The sequence below is a fragment of the Actinia tenebrosa genome, unplaced genomic scaffold (assembly GCF_029948245.1).
Source record: "Actinia tenebrosa isolate PJP-AT-01 unplaced genomic scaffold, QUT_ActTen_1.0 PGA_scaffold1__47_contigs__length_23844297, whole genome shotgun sequence".
In the NCBI taxonomy this organism is placed as follows: domain Eukaryota; kingdom Metazoa; phylum Cnidaria; class Anthozoa; order Actiniaria; family Actiniidae; genus Actinia; species Actinia tenebrosa.
The window spans coordinates 9,206,653-9,224,796 of record NW_028292578.1 but is presented as its reverse complement, the minus strand read 5'-3'; the positions used below and the strand labels follow the sequence as shown (position 1 = coordinate 9,224,796).

Here is an 18,144-nt window from a genome sequence, read left to right as displayed (position 1 = left end):
GCTTTGTAATAGCCTCAATGAATTACTAAATTAAAATTCTTATGAATAATGAATGTCTTGTTTATTGTCTGAACGAAACAATGGGGGTAATTAGCAGAATAAAGGATTAAGGGGATTAGAGTAGTGGGTGGGGTAGAGGTGCCATGATATCCGAAAGGTAAAAGTGCTAAAGTGACAAAGAGGTCCAAGTGGGTGGTGCAGTTGGATAAGAAGAGGTAAGGTTGCTAATGGACACCCTGAAAAAATCCTAAGTTTTTGAGCGGGAAAAAGGGCTTTGTTCCATGGAGCAGATCACGTGACACGGAGCATGAAAAATTCTAAGTTTTTTGGCGGGAAAAAAACGAAAATTTGAAAAGGGATGGACCAAGAACTAAACAAACAAATATTTTAAAACTCATTTATTATACATCGTTAAAACAAATACCGTAAAACGCGTAAACTTCAATTCGAAATATTAATGTTTTGGCAAAAATAAATGTAATATAGTGATATGTTGTATAACCTGGCGTTTGCATAGCCAATGTTAATACGTCGCTTTAATATCGGACTCCCTCGTTCTTGTAAGCACGATTGAAAACTCCTTTTCCATTTTTGATTCTTTGCTTTGATGGCCTCCATGATTCGGTAGTCTAATAAAATTAGATGGATCAATTAATTAATTTAAATAAAAAAAAGAATAAAGAAATAGATAAAGAAACTTTAGAAAGAATGGGATGAAAAAAAGAAAATATTTTGGGTATTAATATATGTATATGAGTTATATTCGGTTTGCACGCAGGCTAGTACGTCTTGAACTCGACTTCAAATTTAAGGATTGAAGATAATAAATGTTTCCTATATAATAAATCTAGGAATTAAATATATTAAATGGGGCGACGAACTTGATGCTCTACGATGGCGGGTTAAATAACAACGCGGGTTATTTGCGAGGTACTTCTAGGTAGAACTAGATATAAATACCTTTATGATCCTAAACAGTCCTAAACGTAAACATGAACAACCCGCCGCGCAGGTACAAAATCAGTATTATTAAGCCAAAGAAGCCATTTCACAGTTTAATAATCGTTAATTCTTCAGTGAATTTGGAAGTAAAAACATACTCAAAAATCAACGAATTTCGACGATTTTCATCTACTTTTCTAGATGTAATAGTTACACACAGTTTATATTTCATATTACCTTTTGTTTTAGACGTCTGACATCTTTAATACGGCTGGTTTTTTGACATTTTAGAAACACTTTGATGGCTTCTTCTGGTCGTTTTTCAAAATGGCGGAACAAAACGAGTTTTTTGCATGTCCACGAATCCCTTGAGAATGAAAAATCTGCAAGAAAAAGAAAAGTTTGCTCTTAAAAAGCGTGCTCTATACAAAAACACCTTTCCTCTTTAGAGTCTTTGGACTGACCACTCCCTTGAGTATCATGTCTTTGTCTCTATTGACAATGAATGTAATCAGCGAATTCAAAATGGCGTAATTAATCATAGAAATAAAATGTCTGATTAAAGAAGTCTTAAAAACCAGTTTTAAAGTAACAGGAAATTTTATAATTCTTGAAACAACGGCCTTATATTTTTAATAGGCCATTTTATTACCTATCATTTTCAGGAATTTTCGGCATCATAAAAATATGGGATCCCTGTGGTGTATTATGAAGAGGCAACCCAGACTGAAAAATTTTCGCCCTTTCATTTTCAAACTTCTCAAAGCTTTATCAAACTTTTGTCAATGCAGTTATTTAGCACATTGTAAAAGGCGTTATTCTATTAATTTTTATTGATAAAGAAAAGCAAAATTATACAAAAATGTGGAAAAGTGTAAAAACAGTAGACCGCTGACTAGCTGACTGCAGGCCAGAAAATTCCTTCTCTCATAATACCATAGTTTTCATATAATCGAAAAAGATAGTTTCAGAAACGTAAAGTCCTCGTCCCTAGCTTTCTATTTGTGTATATTTTGCTCAGAAAAAGCTAGATTTTAATTTCGTGAAAATTTGGGACCTTCGAAAAAACGCGATTTTAGGGGTTGCAACTTCACAAGACTCGTTTTCTACTAAATAACGCAAAATGTCCAAATTTCTTTGGCTCAAGATTTAAAGCTAAGGAAGGGGTTTCTCATACATCTAGCGCTTTTTGAGGGAATTCTTAAGTTTTTCTTGTATAAAGTGTTTTTTGGCGATCATTTAATTTTGGGATCCCTGTGGTAAAATAATGAAAATTTATAAATACCAGAAATCTCGATTTTGTTTTCTTTTTTTTATTTATTATTATTTATATAATTTTTTTTTTTTTTTTGCTTAAGATATTATTTGAATGTTATGTATTAAGATACATAACTTAGCCTGACTAAGCGTAACTTAGATATCTTTTTCCCAAAAAATTATAAATAAACAGCATGCTGGACAAAATACGAAACACTGATACCCTATAGCAAAATGTGGTGTAATGCACATCGTCGAATTTAAATTGTAGCTATAGTTTGCGAAGTAGAGGGGGAGGTGCGTTAAAAGACATTATTAGGTGCGTTACTCAATTCTGACCTTGAAGTCTTTCCATTATAGAAGGCTTCCAAAAACCTGTTATACAGGAACTCTCCTTCACCAAGACATGCACAAACTAGTTAAACAGCTACATATAGGATTGAATATTTTGGATTCATCGTTTTTGAAATGGTTTCTATTTTTTAACCTTATTTTAAAGCGTTTTAGGATAGATATTTTGTCAGCTTCGTCCATCTGCGGCAAAGGATTTCAATGGTTTTTCATATACCGGGGTTCCAAAAACCTGTTATACAGCAAATCTACTTCACTAAAACATGCAAAAACTAAATAAACAGCTTCGTATAGGATTGAATATTATGGATTCATTGTTTTCGAAATGATTTCAATTTTTGAACTATATGTTTTTAAGCGCTTCCGGATAGATATTTTGTCAGCTTCGTCGATTTGCGGCAAGGGATTTCAATAGTTTTTCATATACCGGGGTTCCAAAAACCTGTTATACAGCAAATCTACTTCACTAAAACATGCAAAAACTAGTTAAACAGTTTCATATAGGATTGAATATTATGGATTCATTGCTTTTGAAATGATTTCAATTTTTGAACTATATTTTTTTAAGCGCTTCCGGATAGATATTTTGTCAGCTTCGTCCATCTGCGGCAAAGGATTTCAATAGTTTTTCATATACCGGGGTTCCAAAAACCTGTTATACAGCAAATCTACTTCACTAAAACATACAAAAACTAGCTAAACAGTTTCATATAGGATTGAATATTATGGATTCATCGTTTCGAAGTGATTTCAATTCTTGAACTATATATTTTTAAGCGTTTTAAGATAGATATTTTGTCAGCTTCGTCGATTTGCGGCAAGGGATTTCAATAGTTTTTCATATACCAGGGTTCCAAAAACCTGTTATACAGCAAATCTACTCCATTAAAACATGCAAAAACTAAATAAACAGTTTCATATAGGATTAAATATTATGGATTCATCGTTTTTGAAATGGTTTCTATTTATTAACCTTTTTTTAAAGCGTTTTAGGATAGATATTTTGTTAGCTTCGTCGATTTGCGGCAAGGGATTTCAATAGTTTTTCATATACCGGTCTTCCAAAAACCTGTTATTCAGCAAATCTACTCCACTAAAACATGCAAAAACTAGTTAAACAGTTTCATATAGGATTGAATATTTTGGATTCATCGTTCAAAAACCTGTTAATCAGGAATATTGTAATTAATATTGACAGCAAAATTTACACTAATAAAAAGCTGAGGATGAGAGCTGTACGTTTCTGAAACTATCTTTTTCGATTATATGAAAGCGATGGTGTTATGAGTGAAGGAATTTTCTGGTTCGCAGTCACCTAGTCAGCGGTCTACTGTTTTTTTATGATTTTGTATGTTTTCTTTTCTTTTTCAATAAAACTTACATGACTAACACTTCTCATAATGCGCTAAAACACTGCATGGACAAAAGTTTGGAAAAACGTTGACAAGTTTGAAAATGAAATGGCGGAACATATTCTGCTTTTGGTTTTGCGAGTTTTAATTGAAATGAGAAGCGGAACTTGCGGATTTTATTCGAAAAATAATAATTAAATCTATAAATCTTGATGAGAACTTAATTTTGTTTCGAAAACGTTGAATTATATTTGGACAAAATCATCGTTTTACCACAGGAACCCCAAAGTCACTTCAATATATAACCACAGGTATCCCAAAATGACTCCGGGGACAGGGTTAAGGTTTGGAGGTTCATATGGTTTTTAGACAGCTTGAGTTAATCTTTTGATGCTACAAAGATTCTCCTAACTCCCCCTACCTAGGGATAAGATATGACTAGTTCCTTATGTTGCATATAAAACAAATACCGAAATACACCTAATAAACTGGTTGGAAAGTGACAAACCTGAAGTTGTTTTGTAAACATAACGTACCTGTCATCAAGGAGTTGAATCCAGCCCGATTCTTGACTTATTCCGTGTTCCATCGTCGTTACTTTGCTCGATCAAATCATCAACTTGGAGGACAACATATGCACAAATATTTCTCAAGATACAGTTCAGCGCTCAACGAATAAATTTACTTACCAGTGCCTTTTATCTTATTGGACTATTCAACAATGAGACATGTATCTTAAGAAACGCCTATTACGCGCTCCAGAAATGGAATGTAAAACCAGAGTTCGAGTTGAAAAGAATGCCTTTTGAGCATTGTTATTTTGTGCCGAAAAAATCCTTTCTGTAAATGTTATCACTCAATATAATAGAGTGCTTTTGCTTGGACCGTCAAAACAATTGTTAACATACAAAGTATACACTAATTCCATCGTTTTCTTTTGTTTTACTTTGACTGTAATTAATATTTTTGTTTCACGGGCCAAGTAAATTCACTCCGGGGCTGGGGTGACCAGGGCCACCAGTCCAGTTTTTTTTATAAAGTTAAAACAATCGCCCCCTCCAACCCCCCTCTCCCTATAGATATCCAGGCCTTGGTACAGGCGCTACACTCATCCTCGGCATTAGTCGGTGTTTTCGCACTTTTGTTGATTCTGGACCGACAAAGGAGCGAAAACTACGACTTTTAGTCTAGATACGGGCCTGCTCTAACATTGAATACAAACACCAAAAAATTACACAATAAAATACAACTTTATTTAAGTAATGGAAGACTATTGCTACCAAATGCAATGGCAATTTTTTGTCATCGAGGTCCAGTTTTCAAGTGAACCCCGGAGGTGTTTCATCGAGTAAATACGGTTTGTATTTTTTATTATAGTAATGTTTTTGAAAATATTGCCGTTACGCGCGCGACACACAGACTGTACACATTGTATCTAGCCAACTACTCCTCTTCCATCAAAATATGACAAGTACGATGCACTATACAGGATAAATCTAACGCACGTATTGGGTAAAATATATCTATGGACAGTGCACACGATGTATCTAGAGAGAAAATCATGTATAAGCTGTACCGTGACCGTGTCGCGACCGAGCAGTGCTATTGCGCGCGGTCGTTGGCTTACAGAATGTCGTCAATCTCAAACTGCTTTTTATGTGCGCAATCTCGCACAAGTAAAAGCACACCAAATTATTATACCACAAACATTCTGCGCATTAAGAGCAAATGCATTACAGACTACAAAACGATTCTGCACAGGATATCTTCTAGTTGTACTCGTACTCTAATTATTCCTATCTGGATCATTCATTGTTTCTGGTAAACGACGCACGTCCATACGGATACGACGCTCGTTTATCAAATCGTGTACGATTCATTGAACGAGCGTCGTATCCGTATGGCTCATGTCCGGTCCGGACGATGTTGAGTGAACGAGCGTCGTGTAGGGTGAACGTGCGTCGTTCGAATGATCGAGCGTCGTAGATGCATCAGCGAAAGTTTGGTATGACATATGAAGCGCGTGCCGTACCCATTCCAAGCTGTCTTTGATGTTTTTTATAATTTTTTCATAAATAGTTGCTCTCTCGAATGCTTTGTAAACCGCAACTGTTTCGATTACCCGAGTCTATGATGTTCGGACTATATGTATATCACTTTATGCAGATAAAGAAATTAAATCATCTAGCTGGAATACATTCAACTAGGTCTAAAAACAATTAGCAAATGAAGCTTGAAAGAAAAAGAATGAAAATCATAAACGAAACCAAGAAAAACTCAAATTCCTTTATACATATATATAAGATGCATTTTATAATTCCGTTTTCTTTCTTTACATTTATACACGATTCAGACAAACACGAGTCAGACTATCCATATTTATATGTAACTCTCTTTTATTTTTCATATTTTGTTACATATCACTTTTATAAATATTACATGACGCTTCAGATATTAAACAAAAATTGATAATTTCCATTTTTTTATTTTCAACTACAGTTTCAGACATAAAAAAATAGGAACCAAAGGAGTCTGTATGAATTACTAATAAGCCTGAAGCGAGATGACGTTTTACCCCCGTCTATAGACCATAATACTTTTCACACTGCTTTTGTTCTTTAATTATGACTATTGTTCTTGTATTCTCTAAGGAGTCAAAAAATTTAATATGAAAGAATTTCAAAAACTATTATGGTCTAGAGACGGGGGTAAAACGTCATCTCGCTTCAGGCTTATTATTAGTATTCCAAATGTTTCACGGCTTTAGTGCGTGCACTCTACTATCGAAATTTACTAAATAAAATAAAAGTGAATGAAAGGCGTCTTCATAATTTCATTGTCAACTGTATTCTAATTATGTCAACTCTATTCTAGTTTTTCTTTGTTTTTCTTCTTTTCTTCTTCTTCTTTTTCTTTTCTGTAAATAGTAAAGGCATAGGGATATAACCAATTCATAATTTTAGATAATCATATGTTTTGAGAACAGGTCATTCATAAACATGCTGCACTTACCCACTACGCCACCTTCATGCTGTGGCACATCATCTGTGCATAGCAAAAAAATAAAAAAGAAAAGAAAGGGGAAAAAAAGGAATTAATCACTTATAGTAGTCCTTTTTCCCCTACCACCAGACAGAACTCTCCTACTCAAAGTCCTGTGACATCCATAAACATGTTTCACTTACCCACTACGCCTCCAACTTCATGTTGTGGCACATTATCTGTGCATAACAGAAGGGAAAAAACAAAAGAAAATCAAATTAACCACCTCTAGAAGTCCTTTTGCCCCTACCACCAGAACCATCCTACATACTCAAAATCCTGGTACATTCATAAAAATGTTGCACTTACCCACTACGCCAATCTCTTCATGTTGTGGCACATCATCTGCACATAGCAGAAGGGGGAAAAATTAAATCAAATGTATATACCAAATTCATGGGAGGGGGTACTTAGAAACCAGTACTTCAATTAATTTAGTAATTAATTAATAACCATTCTTGTTGCAGTACTGGATATGCCAAGTTTCAATTGTCAGAGGAAACTAGCATTTTATCATCTTGTTTGTTATTAATCAAATGGCAATGATCAAAATATCCCAAAATTCCGAAAGTTGGGAAAGTTTTATTGGTCTACGTTCAAAAACTTGCCTTGTATTTATTATTTATTTATTGTTCTCTTCTCATTCACAAATTCTTATTTGATTGTCAACAAATTGGAAGTTTGCAGATGAAGATCCCAATTAATGGATAATACTAATAATTTATGTCACTTACTGTTCACAGTGTTGTCCAAGTCATCTACGTATTCATAGCTTCCAAAAAAAGAAACCTGAAACCATTTAGATTTTTATTTAAACTATCAACACTGTAAACTTGTATACATTTTCCTGACATTTGCAAATAGATTTTGTTTTCAAATAAATACTATTCCTTGCTTTGTCTTACCTCGCTTCTAAAAATTTTTTCTGCTTCTTCTTTACTCTGAAAATTGCAAAAATATTGCATGATATTACCGAATGTTACTAAATACACAATCCGCTGTCTGCAATCTGCAGCAAATTAAAATGACTTTCTTTCATATTTACCAACTCCTTGTAATACAAGAGGCCCTGGCTCTCATTCTGAATCTTATCCAATAGGATAATATTGTTGTCAAATGTTGACAATGAAAAAAAAATTGAACACTGCTCATGAGTTGCAATCCAATCATAAACTTCCTGAAATAATAATTTAAAAAATCCAATCAATAAAGCATTATGTTATAGTACAGTGTAAGTTGCTTTACCAAATAATTTTCTTTGTATTCATTGTAGTACCTGAAAATAAACCCCCTTTTTAAACTTCCTTTTTAACCTCCCAAAAGGAGTAACAACCACTGCTGTCACCATGTCCTTCTGATCTACTCCCGTGGGCTCTGGTCCAACTCTGCGACGTCTTGATTGGCGTATCTAATAATATAAGTAAAATATATTAAATATGTTCTGATATTTGATACAGTCATTCAAACAAGTTTCCAAATGTTTCTTGATTGATATAATGAATCATGTATTCAGCTATACTTTTTCTTCTTTTTCTTTTCTTTCTTTCTCCTGTTGCTTTTCTTGTTCCTCTTTTTCTTTCCTCTTTTTTGTTTCTTCTGCTTCCATTAATTTCTTCTTCATTTCTTCTTCTTCTTGCCTCTTCATTTCTCGATACTCCTCATCTTGTCTTTCTTTTTCTTCTCTCACCTGCATTAACTGTCTTCTGTAAATTAAAAAAATTGAATATTATGTATCAAGTACTGTAAATTTTATCTACAATTGATCACCTACCCAAACAAAAACATGTTTGATTGTAAAATGTTTTTGTATTCATTGTTTGATTTTGCATTGGAAAACGACTGACAACTATTAGAAAACTAGCGCAACAGTTTTGCTTTAGCCATATCAAATCTCAGCTCCTATAGTGATATAGTAAAATGTGTCATCATTGTATAGCATAAGATACTAAATAAATTGAGGTTTTACATATGATTAGTTAATTTGGAGTTTGTACAACGTAATAAACTTGGAACTGGCTTACCTCTCTCTATTAACCAAAACACACAGCCCCTCAATTATTTTCACTTTATCTTCCATGTTTCGGTCACACCAACGTCGTAATGATGCACCTGCATTAAAAAATAAATAAATTAAAGGAATATTATAAAATGTAGTAAATGTAGCAAATAAATTTCAAGTTTACAATTGTACTGAATTTGATGGACCCAACTTATTGCGTTACAATTCAGACCATGTGTCATTCACACGGCACATAGAGCAGAGAACAAACAAAGAATCTTATTCTCTATGCACTGACAAGTTGTATTAAATGGGATAACATTGTAACTCAATGATTAGAACATTAATTGCCAGTGGTGTCATTTTCCTGCGTTGCTGCCTGCACTATAATGATTACACGGTTATGGCTTTTTTGTCTGATTCTTCTTTGACCATTAGAAGTTGAATCATCCATCTGCATCAGCTTTAATACCAATACTTCCTTTTAAAATGTTCTTACCTGAATAGTAACAAATATGGTTGGGTGACATGCCAATCGCTGGCCCAAAAAGATGTATCTCATCTTCCTTTCTTCCTGAACCATATTTTTTTCGCACTAAGAAAATAAAATGTTATAACAATATCAATCACCAATTTTATAGAAAATATGTTTTATGAAATTGTTTTTTAAGAAAATGTATGTGAATAATTATGCGACAATTTTTTTATGATCAATAGCTAAATTTATTTTCAACCTTCTCTTCCATCTTTTGCACTTGCGTCCCTTATCCAGAACAAAAATTTGCTGCTGCTGGTCTGTGCAATTTTCATTAAAGAACTGTAAACAGTGATACATAAACATATTCATGTTAGAGACAAGAAATAATTTCAAGTTTGGTATTTCCTTCTCAAAGTAATACAGTACCAGGATTCCCTGATACACAGCAAATGCACGTATAACACATAATGTAGTAAAGCTCACTATGGACATAACCTTTTTTGCGATAAAACCTTAAAATCTTAAAAATAAAGTAGTTACAACCTTTACCTTATTGTAGCCTCCCTTGAACGTTCAGAAGGAGAAAGGATGACAACAACAGATCCTTTGACTAAGTACATCATTTGTAGGCATAGCTGTAAATTAAATGAATAATATAAATTAAATCAACAAAAGGTAAAATGTCCAACTTTAAGCTGGCAGACCCCAAGGACATCAAAGAAGACCACGTTGTTAACTTTGTCTAATGTTCATGATTCATTCAGCTCGTATGAAGGTTATGAATTGAATTGAATTTAAATACTATAAAAATGACATGTGATGCAATCATCATCCCAGGTCCATCATGTACATCAAACACCAACAAGATTTCAAGTTATTGGTAGTAATAGCCAATCTAGCATTTTTTTGGTAACTGAAAATATTTTTTTCTTATTTCAATAGTTACAAGCAGATAAAAAAGGCAATGGACAAATGCCTTTGCCATTTATCCATTCAGACCCCTTGTTTACATTGTGTACTTTAAACAGGCAACATCATATCAACGTCTCACCTCATCAAATGATATGGGGACAAATAGTGGCATTCTACATCCTTCTATTCCCATACTGTGTATGGCCTTCTTCATCTCATCCTCACACATCAGTGACAATGACATGTCACCCTGATCACAAGCATCTAAAATTAGAGATGAAATAGAATCGTACAACTATGAGGATATATCAGACTAGAATACTAATGATACGAGTTCCATAGCCACGTAGAGTATGAAGTAATTTACCCTTTCACTATTTCTTTATAATTATTCATGTTGTTAGCTTCGTGGATGAAACTAATAATGGTAATCATTACTGGCAATACCTTTAACACAGTCCAGGTTCAGATTTTCTTTAATCTCGCCAGCTTAAAATGAATAATCACAAGAAGGCTATTGTGAATAAAACTGACTTGACACTATTATTAAAAAATAAACAGATACTATAGGGGAGTATTTACTACTACCTTCTGCATAATTTGTTACATCAATATCCTCAACCACTATAAACGTGAAAGAATATGAACAGATTAAATATGGACTCTGACTGTTCTGGAGTTAATGTGATCATATAAATTATCATTTATTTAATTCATTTAATTTAATTAAAGGGAGGGAAGGAGGGAGGGAGGGATGAATTTGACCAAAAAAAGAGTTGTCATATCTTTTAACTATTGATTGCTTGGTAATTTTGTGAGCATTAGTACAATGGTAGATTGATTTAGCAATGAATAACATCGAATGATGATATATGACACAGTTACCTTCCAATACTTCCGAAAGCTCTTCTTGTCCTTCTTCTTCTTCGGAAACCACTATTGGTACTTGAGGAACTGATAAACGTCAAAATAAAAAATATATATATGTCTACTACCAAGTAAAGTCTATCCAATTACTTAGCAATAATGCTACATATACTTATATAATAAGGATTTTCTTTTTACCTGATTGCTGGGTTTCTATAGATCCTTCGACTTCCGTTATATACGTCCCGTTCGGCCTTTCTACTTGTGGATCTGTGGAGATAGAAACAAACAAACAAACAAAAAAATGAAATCATTAAAAATCAAACAGTATATTAATCAAAGGACCTTAAAATATATTGGTTTTAAAAGCACAAAAGTCTGAGTTTTGTCGCAAACAAGGAAAAAGCTGGAAATTAAAAACGAGCCCTTGGTCCAAATGACTGCATTCGCGCGCATGCACTCTAAACACCAATTTATGACTTCGTTCCCGGTCCATATCCCATCAAACTGTCTCACAGGCAGCCCAAGCAAGGTTCCTTTGTATGGTTTATAAGGAAATGTATGGGAGTTATGATAAAGTCATGACAATAAAATGTTTAACTCACAATTTTGCCTAAAAACTTGCTGCAGTTGTTGCTTTTACTTTGTTCAGTCTTCTGGCGAAGTTTCAACGCGATTTGAGGCCGTTTAGTGTTTTTTTTTTAATTCAACTCTTCCCTTTTTGTGTGACTGTGACTGTCTCTCTCTGCCGGTCTGAATGAGTTGTAGCCTGCGTCACGTCTTGCATTAAATTCCAGATGTGACACAGGCCAATCCATAATCAAAACGAATAAACTTACTTTCTCTTCTTGTATTTCCATCATACATGATTGGGGAATCGTCGTCGTCGTAAACGTTCTCGTTTTCTGCTGATCGAAAAAAAAACAATGAATTGTTCAAATAGTTCATAAATAGGGTAGTGTTTAAATTTGTTTTATAGTTGTAGAACGGAATGTCATGTTGCATAATCTTTTTGGGAAATCATCTTACCTTCTCGTATTGCCATAGAGAGTGGGGGGTCGTCCTCATCGTTCTCAACTAAATGGAAAACAATAATTTCAAGATTCATCAATACAAGCACAAACCTGACTTAGTTTCGTTAATATTTAGGAACCAACACGGTACGAGTAACATATTAATGAAACTTAACACAGAGAAGGATACAGTAATGACCGAAAGGTAATTAATACACCCGCGTGAAAAGATGAAAAAACTTACTGACGTTTTGGACGCTAGTCCTTCGTCGGAGTAAAAGAGGAGCTCTTACTGCATCCTTAAAAACACCGACGCATCTCACACTAGTTTTTTAGCTGGTTATATCTTCTTTTAAAGAAAGATATATACATGTTGAGGAAACAAAAGTTTAATTTACCATCATAAGAAAATAATCTTACCTTCTCGTCGTTCTACTAGCATAGTAGATGGAGGATCGTCGTTCTCAACTAAATGAAAAACAATAAAACAAAGTGTAAGTTTGTCATCGCGAGAAAATAATCTCCTCTTCTCGTCTTTATATGATCATCATCATTTTGGAAATTCTTCTTCAGTACCTTCTCGTCTTCCTAGCATGGGTGGTGGATCCTCTTCATCGTTATCATCTAAATGAAAAACAATTTAAAAAATCATCCAAAGCACAAACAAAGATTCTTTAACATTTAGGAACCAACATTCATACGGTACTCAGTAAGATATTAATGGAACTAATCATAGAGAAGGATATATACATATTGATGAAACAAAAGGCTAGTTTACCATCATGAGAAATGTCCATGGTGCGACGCGGAGAGGGGGACCGCGAACGGGAACGTGATCGCGAACGCGAGCCAGAATGCGACTGACGTTGACCATCTGCAAAACAAGGAGAATTAACTTACAAACTGAATTTGATCGTTAAAACAGTCACAACAACATTATCGGTACCATTTCTTCTTCTTCTTGCATGGCGGCGACTTTGGTAGAGAAAAACCTTCTTCGACCTAGTGCCTCTGAATAACCTTATCAGGTCGGCGCCTCTTGGCAAACCAACTGCCATTTTTTCCATGACATTGCCTCTACTCGTTGATCGGTACAACTTTATCCTACAAAAAAAATAAACAAATAAATTAAAGAAAGAATTGAATTAGATTGGAAGCAATCCTTACATACCTGCTAAGATCGACGTTACGCAGCAAAGGGATGTTCTGTTCTAACTGGCTTTGTAGTTGTTGTGCCGTGTATCCAGGTAATACGCCGATGGTTCTAACCCTTCCTTCATACTGCAGTTCCGTCCAGTCTCCTCCCCTAGGGATACACGATTCCAACTTTTTTAAAAACACAAACTCTTTGAAAATCATCCTGCCTGCATTGGTCCGCGGGTTTAGAAAAGTCATAGACTCGTTTCCTTCGTCCGACGAAGAGCTTGACATGTTCTCCTCCATGACCTAATAGGAATGACGATGTCCCCGACAAGATATACATATCAAATCGCTCGCGGATCAATAAATGAAAGCCCCTTTGTTTTAATAAGGATATTGAGATCGGAAATTTTGTAGGTGTCATAAATTTGCATCACCCACCAGCCATTGTGATCCAATTGCGGCTTCGCGATATGCTCAGTATAATTACTCGCAATATTTATTTTATATCGTAGTTCCTCTTATACCTATAGTATACCTGCCTGATTGAGCGTCTTGTGACAGAATTATTTTAGCCTTTCTTTGATATCTTTACGTATAGGTTTCCGCCAGTGCTATCCATGTTATTTACATTTTCACAATTTTTTTTATCATTTGGGCAATAGATACTACACGGGTGCAGCCGTATAATGTGGAAGCGGACGGCGGACGGCGGACGGCGGACCATTATTTATAAATAAATAAAAATTACAGCAAAAAAAAAAAAAACAACAACAATAAAAAAAGTCCATGAACAGCTGTCAAGCGGTTGAACGTGTAACATGAATCTTTGTAACATGAATCTTTGTCGGCCTCAGCTTTATAGCTTTTTAGGTGACTAATTTTATTGAAATAAGCGTAAATATTTGACACTCTTAAAGTATTTATTCTAGATTTCATTCATTATTAAGAAAGCCTTCAAATGAGAATTCTATTTGCAAATAAGACTGAAAGATTTCATTAAAAAAGGTACGAAAAGAAATCTTCAAAAGTGTAATCGTTTGACTGACCAAGGCGTTTTTGTTAATGATATCGAAAGTTGTCATATAAGGTATAAAATTGTGTTGTTTTTTTTTTGTTTTTTTCACTTTTGTCAAGGTACAGAGTGACACTTAATTGTAATAAAAAATTGTTGGGAAAAGATATTGTATTCAACATAAGGAGCTTTAGATAATTAAAGATATTTCTAATGAATGCTTGTTTGTTGTTTAAGTTATGTAAATTCCGTTAATTATCACGGGTGTATCACGACGGAAGCTTGTGATTATTTTGTAAAGCACACTATTGTCCAATGAAAAGCGTACCACAGTTTGTGATATGATTCCCTTGACTCCATACATGTTCTATTTCGCGTATAATTTAGACATTATCCTCAGCAAATTCTGGGGTGAAAATAAGTATTCGACGAACTGCAGGGTAATCAATTATCTCGATTTTTGTGAGAATTTTGTAATAACTGCTAAGATTACTAATTTTTACATCAACCTGTTAAGAGCATTCGACCGAGGAGAAGAAGATGTTGCTGCTATGGTATAATACTCGAGAAAAGTCTAACAAGCTTATGAAGTATCTTCACAATGAAAAGTAGTGTCTAATTAAGCATGGACAAGCAACCGGAAACTATTCCGCACCGCTGTCAATCTAAGGCCAGCTGAAGTAAACCGCACTGACAAAACTTATATATATATTTGTCAAGTGACTCGGCATATAATTGGCAAAACACCTCTTTGGCGAGCAATAAAACAGTTATGAAATTCCTCTATGTTACGTTAAAACAGCGGTTAATCTTTTAAAAAGCATATATATTATATGTACACAAAAAAACCTACATATATATATACACACACATATATACAAAAAACCTACACTGTTTGTCCTTTTTTTTGTGTGTGTGCGTGTATGATATATTATTTTGTATATATTTATTTGCTAAAATTTTCGCGTCCTCATTATATCTACACACGATATTACCCCGTTGAGGCGGTCATTTAAATTCACCACTTGATGACTAGTGGATTAGACACAAATACCCTTACATATTAGCACAAGAAGTCAAATGTTAGCCCACCATAATTCGAAAACAATCATTAACGAACTAAGTAAGCCAGGAACTAAAATAACAAAATAGCTTGTAAGACGTGCTATATGTATTAACGGTTTTTCCCTAGCCTGTGCTACTTCCGGATAAATACTACCGTACATATTGGTAAAGTTCGAGGTATATTAAAAATCGTCCGGATGTGACACATAGACTAATTAATGGCTGTGTTTTCACTAGGACAATTTAAACTAGCTTAAATACAACACCGGAAATAGGGCAAAGTTAAACTACTAATGAAGATGATTTAAGTTAAAATAAAAGAATAAAAGAAACAATCAATCACAGTGTGATTCTTGAAATGTGGTCGTCATATTAAAACACCTAAAGGAATTTCACTCAAGTTAACATTTCCATTGACAACACATTGACTAAATAAGTGACGCAGTTGACTTTGTGTTGATTTTCTTTCTTGTTAACTCCTGAAAGCTGTCGTTGTGATACTCGCAAGCGATCTGTTTTTATTATCTTATATGTATAAAAATGACGGGAATGGGAGCTTTTCCATTCAAGCTTGTTGATGGACAACATACGGAAAACTTCTATTTCTGTCCTATATGGTAGGTTACGTTTACCACTATATCATTTACGCGCTTTTTATTAACTATATATTGTTTGTTAATAATTATTTTTAATATGGAAAACCATTTTAAGGACCACATTGTTCCGTTTATTTTGTGTATTTAAAAGTAACAACGACGACGACGACAACAAAATACTATTGTAAGAATATTTCTCATAAATGTATTTCAGTTTAAACGATACTAAACCACATTCAATGTTTTCGACAACTAAATATAAAATTTAAGGAACTCCAATCTTACTTTCTTTTATTTTTTAACTAGCCAAGACCTTATGTACAGACCAGTTTCCTTGTCCTGCGGCCATACAGTCTGCAAGACATGCCTAGAAAATCTGTACCAAAAAAGCCGGCCTCCGGTAAAGTGCCCTTCGTGCAGGAAAGAAATTGGAACCGCTGACGAAGGCCTCAATGTCAATGTAGCATTAAATATTCTATTGAATAAAATACAAATCAAATGTACTAATGAAGGATGCAGTTGGAAAGGAGAAAATCGTCAAAAACAAGACCATATCACCAGCTGCTCCTACCATCAAGTTACATGCTACGACGGATGCGGGTTTAGTGGGATACGATCTATTATGGAAGAACATGCAAAGTCTTGCCCAAGCAAGAAAGAAAAATGTCAATTCTGTAGGGAGGAGATAAGTAGAAGGGACTTGGAGGAGCATGAACAGCAATGTGATGAGAAGCCACGTGGTTGTCCCTATGAGTGTGGAGCGCTCATTCCCAGGTATGAAAACTGAATTGGAAACGGAATACGAGGGGAGAATAATAATGCTGACTGAAATACTTTATGTAATAGGTTACATAAAAATTAAACCTCCTCTGTAGGCTATTCCATATCTATCGTATGTAATATTGTTTGTTGGAACCAAAATTGTCTGATTGAAAATCTAGATAAGACGCCATGCCATCCAAAACCCCTATTCTATGAAATTTGTATGATATTGCATTGGGAGTTGAACGATCAGTTCCGATAATTTCGATCCCGGAAACATAACTTTCTTAATTTACTTCAATAATTCACTAAACTGTAAAAATAGTGCAGCAGGTTAATCAAAAAGGCTTTACGATCCTTTAGATACCGGGAGAAAAATACAGGTTTCCACCTACAGTGGTGCGAAACTGACCGAACTTGCATCTACCATTTATGCTTCATTTCTATTAATTTTCAGGTCTCATTTCCACCTCCATCTCATGAAATGTAAAAACAGAATGGTGAGATGCCAAGTAAAGGGATGTTTCAAAGTGATGCCCCAAAAAGAAGAAGAACAGCATGCAAACGAATACACCATCACGCATCAAAAACTCCTTGCTGATGAAGTTCAAATGTTAAAACAAGATATGTGGCAGAAGGTAATGTGTGAAATGGTATTTTTTATTGTATTTTTAATTATTTTCCCTTGGTGATAATTTGAGTTTTAACGATATTATGTTGTAGATGGTTTCGCGATGGTTTCACGTCATGTGTCTCTCATAGGTTTTTCAGTGTTTGGCGAAGTATTGTTTGTTTTATTTTTGTTTTATTTTCACTCATATTATTGTTATTTTTATTTTTTATTTTTGTTACATCTACACAGAACCAAAGAGTCGTCGAAAAAAGAGAGGATACCATTTTAAGTTTTCAGTGGTTAATATCGGCATTCGATGATATTACAGCAGCTAAATGCTCGAACGAAGGCTATATGGGTTTGACCAGTCCAGTGATGACCCATAAGAGATACAGATTTCGATGCATTTTAAGAAGGTCACCGTCAAACCGTCAGTCCAATTTTTATCTATCGTTACGAGCAGAGGCAGGAACATCCCCTCTCTTTGTGAAAGCAAGGTATATACACATGATGAAGACGTTTTTCATTTTTTTGTTTTGTTCTTTCTTTCAAATATTTAAATTTCTATTTTTTTTTCTAGTTTTGTACTGACGACCGAGACGAAGGTATGCCGTCAAGAACACGGACTAGTGAGGCTCACGGAAAATGAGAACTGTTGTGAGCATTTAGTTGAACTACAAAATGTTAACAATGGTTGTATTGAAATAACTGTTTATGTTACCTTTTATTACTTGATGTAA

At 34.4% G+C, this 18,144-nt stretch overlaps 3 protein-coding genes and 1 long non-coding RNA gene across 5 annotated transcripts; 1 reads left to right on the top strand and 3 right to left on the bottom strand.

The window, feature by feature from the left end:
* Positions 1-383: 383 nt before the first annotated feature.
* On the bottom strand, positions 384-1,629 carry LOC148909824 (uncharacterized). The gene is made up of 3 exons (XR_016120134.1): positions 1,595-1,629; positions 1,180-1,325; positions 384-629 (listed from the first exon to the last, which is right to left on the bottom strand). It is a non-coding gene; the product is annotated as an uncharacterized LOC148909824 (long non-coding RNA).
* Positions 1,630-6,280: 4,651 nt separating this feature from the next.
* LOC148909823 (uncharacterized) lies at positions 6,281-11,644 on the bottom strand. Of its 2 annotated transcripts, none has more exons than XM_089033075.1 (18): positions 11,399-11,644; positions 11,219-11,287; positions 10,919-10,957; positions 10,781-10,822; positions 10,473-10,597; positions 9,971-10,056; positions 9,678-9,760; positions 9,443-9,538; positions 8,966-9,053; positions 8,464-8,647; positions 8,221-8,352; positions 7,990-8,121; positions 7,850-7,885; positions 7,679-7,733; positions 7,254-7,289; positions 7,088-7,123; positions 6,915-6,947; positions 6,281-6,819 (listed from the first exon to the last, which is right to left on the bottom strand). In XM_089033075.1, exons 5-18 carry the CDS (start codon positions 10,575-10,577, stop codon positions 6,773-6,775), a joined length of 1,149 nt encoding a protein of 382 aa, XP_088889201.1. In that variant the 5' UTR covers positions 10,578-10,597; positions 10,781-10,822; positions 10,919-10,957; positions 11,219-11,287; positions 11,399-11,644; the 3' UTR covers positions 6,281-6,772. The 2 variants fall into 2 exon arrangements, with proteins under 2 accessions (XP_088889201.1, XP_088889200.1); XM_089033074.1 differs by having other exon boundaries at positions 10,922-10,957.
* Positions 10,752-13,656, bottom strand: LOC148909822 (uncharacterized). The gene is made up of 11 exons (XM_089032438.1): positions 13,385-13,656; positions 13,160-13,317; positions 12,992-13,087; positions 12,790-12,837; positions 12,634-12,681; positions 12,230-12,277; positions 12,040-12,105; positions 11,399-11,470; positions 11,219-11,287; positions 10,922-10,957; positions 10,752-10,822 (listed from the first exon to the last, which is right to left on the bottom strand). Exons 1-11 carry the CDS (start codon positions 13,654-13,656, stop codon positions 10,752-10,754), a joined length of 984 nt encoding a protein of 327 aa, XP_088888564.1.
* A 2,317-nt stretch (positions 13,657-15,973) lies between these two features.
* LOC116296938 (TNF receptor-associated factor 5-like) lies at positions 15,974-18,144 on the top strand. Its single transcript, XM_089032437.1, has 5 exons — positions 15,974-16,050; positions 16,336-16,803; positions 17,249-17,429; positions 17,654-17,901; positions 17,985-18,144. The coding sequence occupies exons 1-5, from the start codon at positions 15,974-15,976 to the stop codon at positions 18,142-18,144; spliced, it is 1,134 nt and encodes a 377-aa protein (XP_088888563.1).

Coding starts and splice junctions, on each gene's coding strand:
- LOC148909823 (XM_089033075.1), bottom strand. CDS start 10,577: ATGTCATTGTCACTGATGTGTGAGGATGAGATGAAGAAGGCCATACAC. Junction 9,539..9,677: donor TGCAAAAGATGGAAGAGAAG/GTTGAAAATAAA, acceptor TTATTTTCTTAG/TGCGAAAAAAATATGGTTCA. Junction 8,122..8,220: donor AAAAGGGGGTTTATTTTCAG/GTACTACAATGA, acceptor TTATTATTTCAG/GAAGTTTATGATTGGATTGC.
- LOC148909822 (XM_089032438.1), bottom strand. CDS start 13,656: ATGGAGGAGAACATGTCAAGCTCTTCGTCGGACGAAGGAAACGAGTCT. Junction 12,682..12,789: donor CATGCTAGGAAGACGAGAAG/GTACTGAAGAAG, acceptor TTTTTCATTTAG/TTGAGAACGACGATCCTCCA. Junction 12,106..12,229: donor CTCTATGGCAATACGAGAAG/GTAAGATGATTT, acceptor TTCGATCAGCAG/AAAACGAGAACGTTTACGAC.
- LOC116296938 (XM_089032437.1), top strand. CDS start 15,974: ATGACGGGAATGGGAGCTTTTCCATTCAAGCTTGTTGATGGACAACAT. Junction 16,804..17,248: donor TGTGGAGCGCTCATTCCCAG/GTATGAAAACTG, acceptor ATTAATTTTCAG/GTCTCATTTCCACCTCCATC. Junction 17,902..17,984: donor CCTCTCTTTGTGAAAGCAAG/GTATATACACAT, acceptor TTTTTTTTCTAG/TTTTGTACTGACGACCGAGA.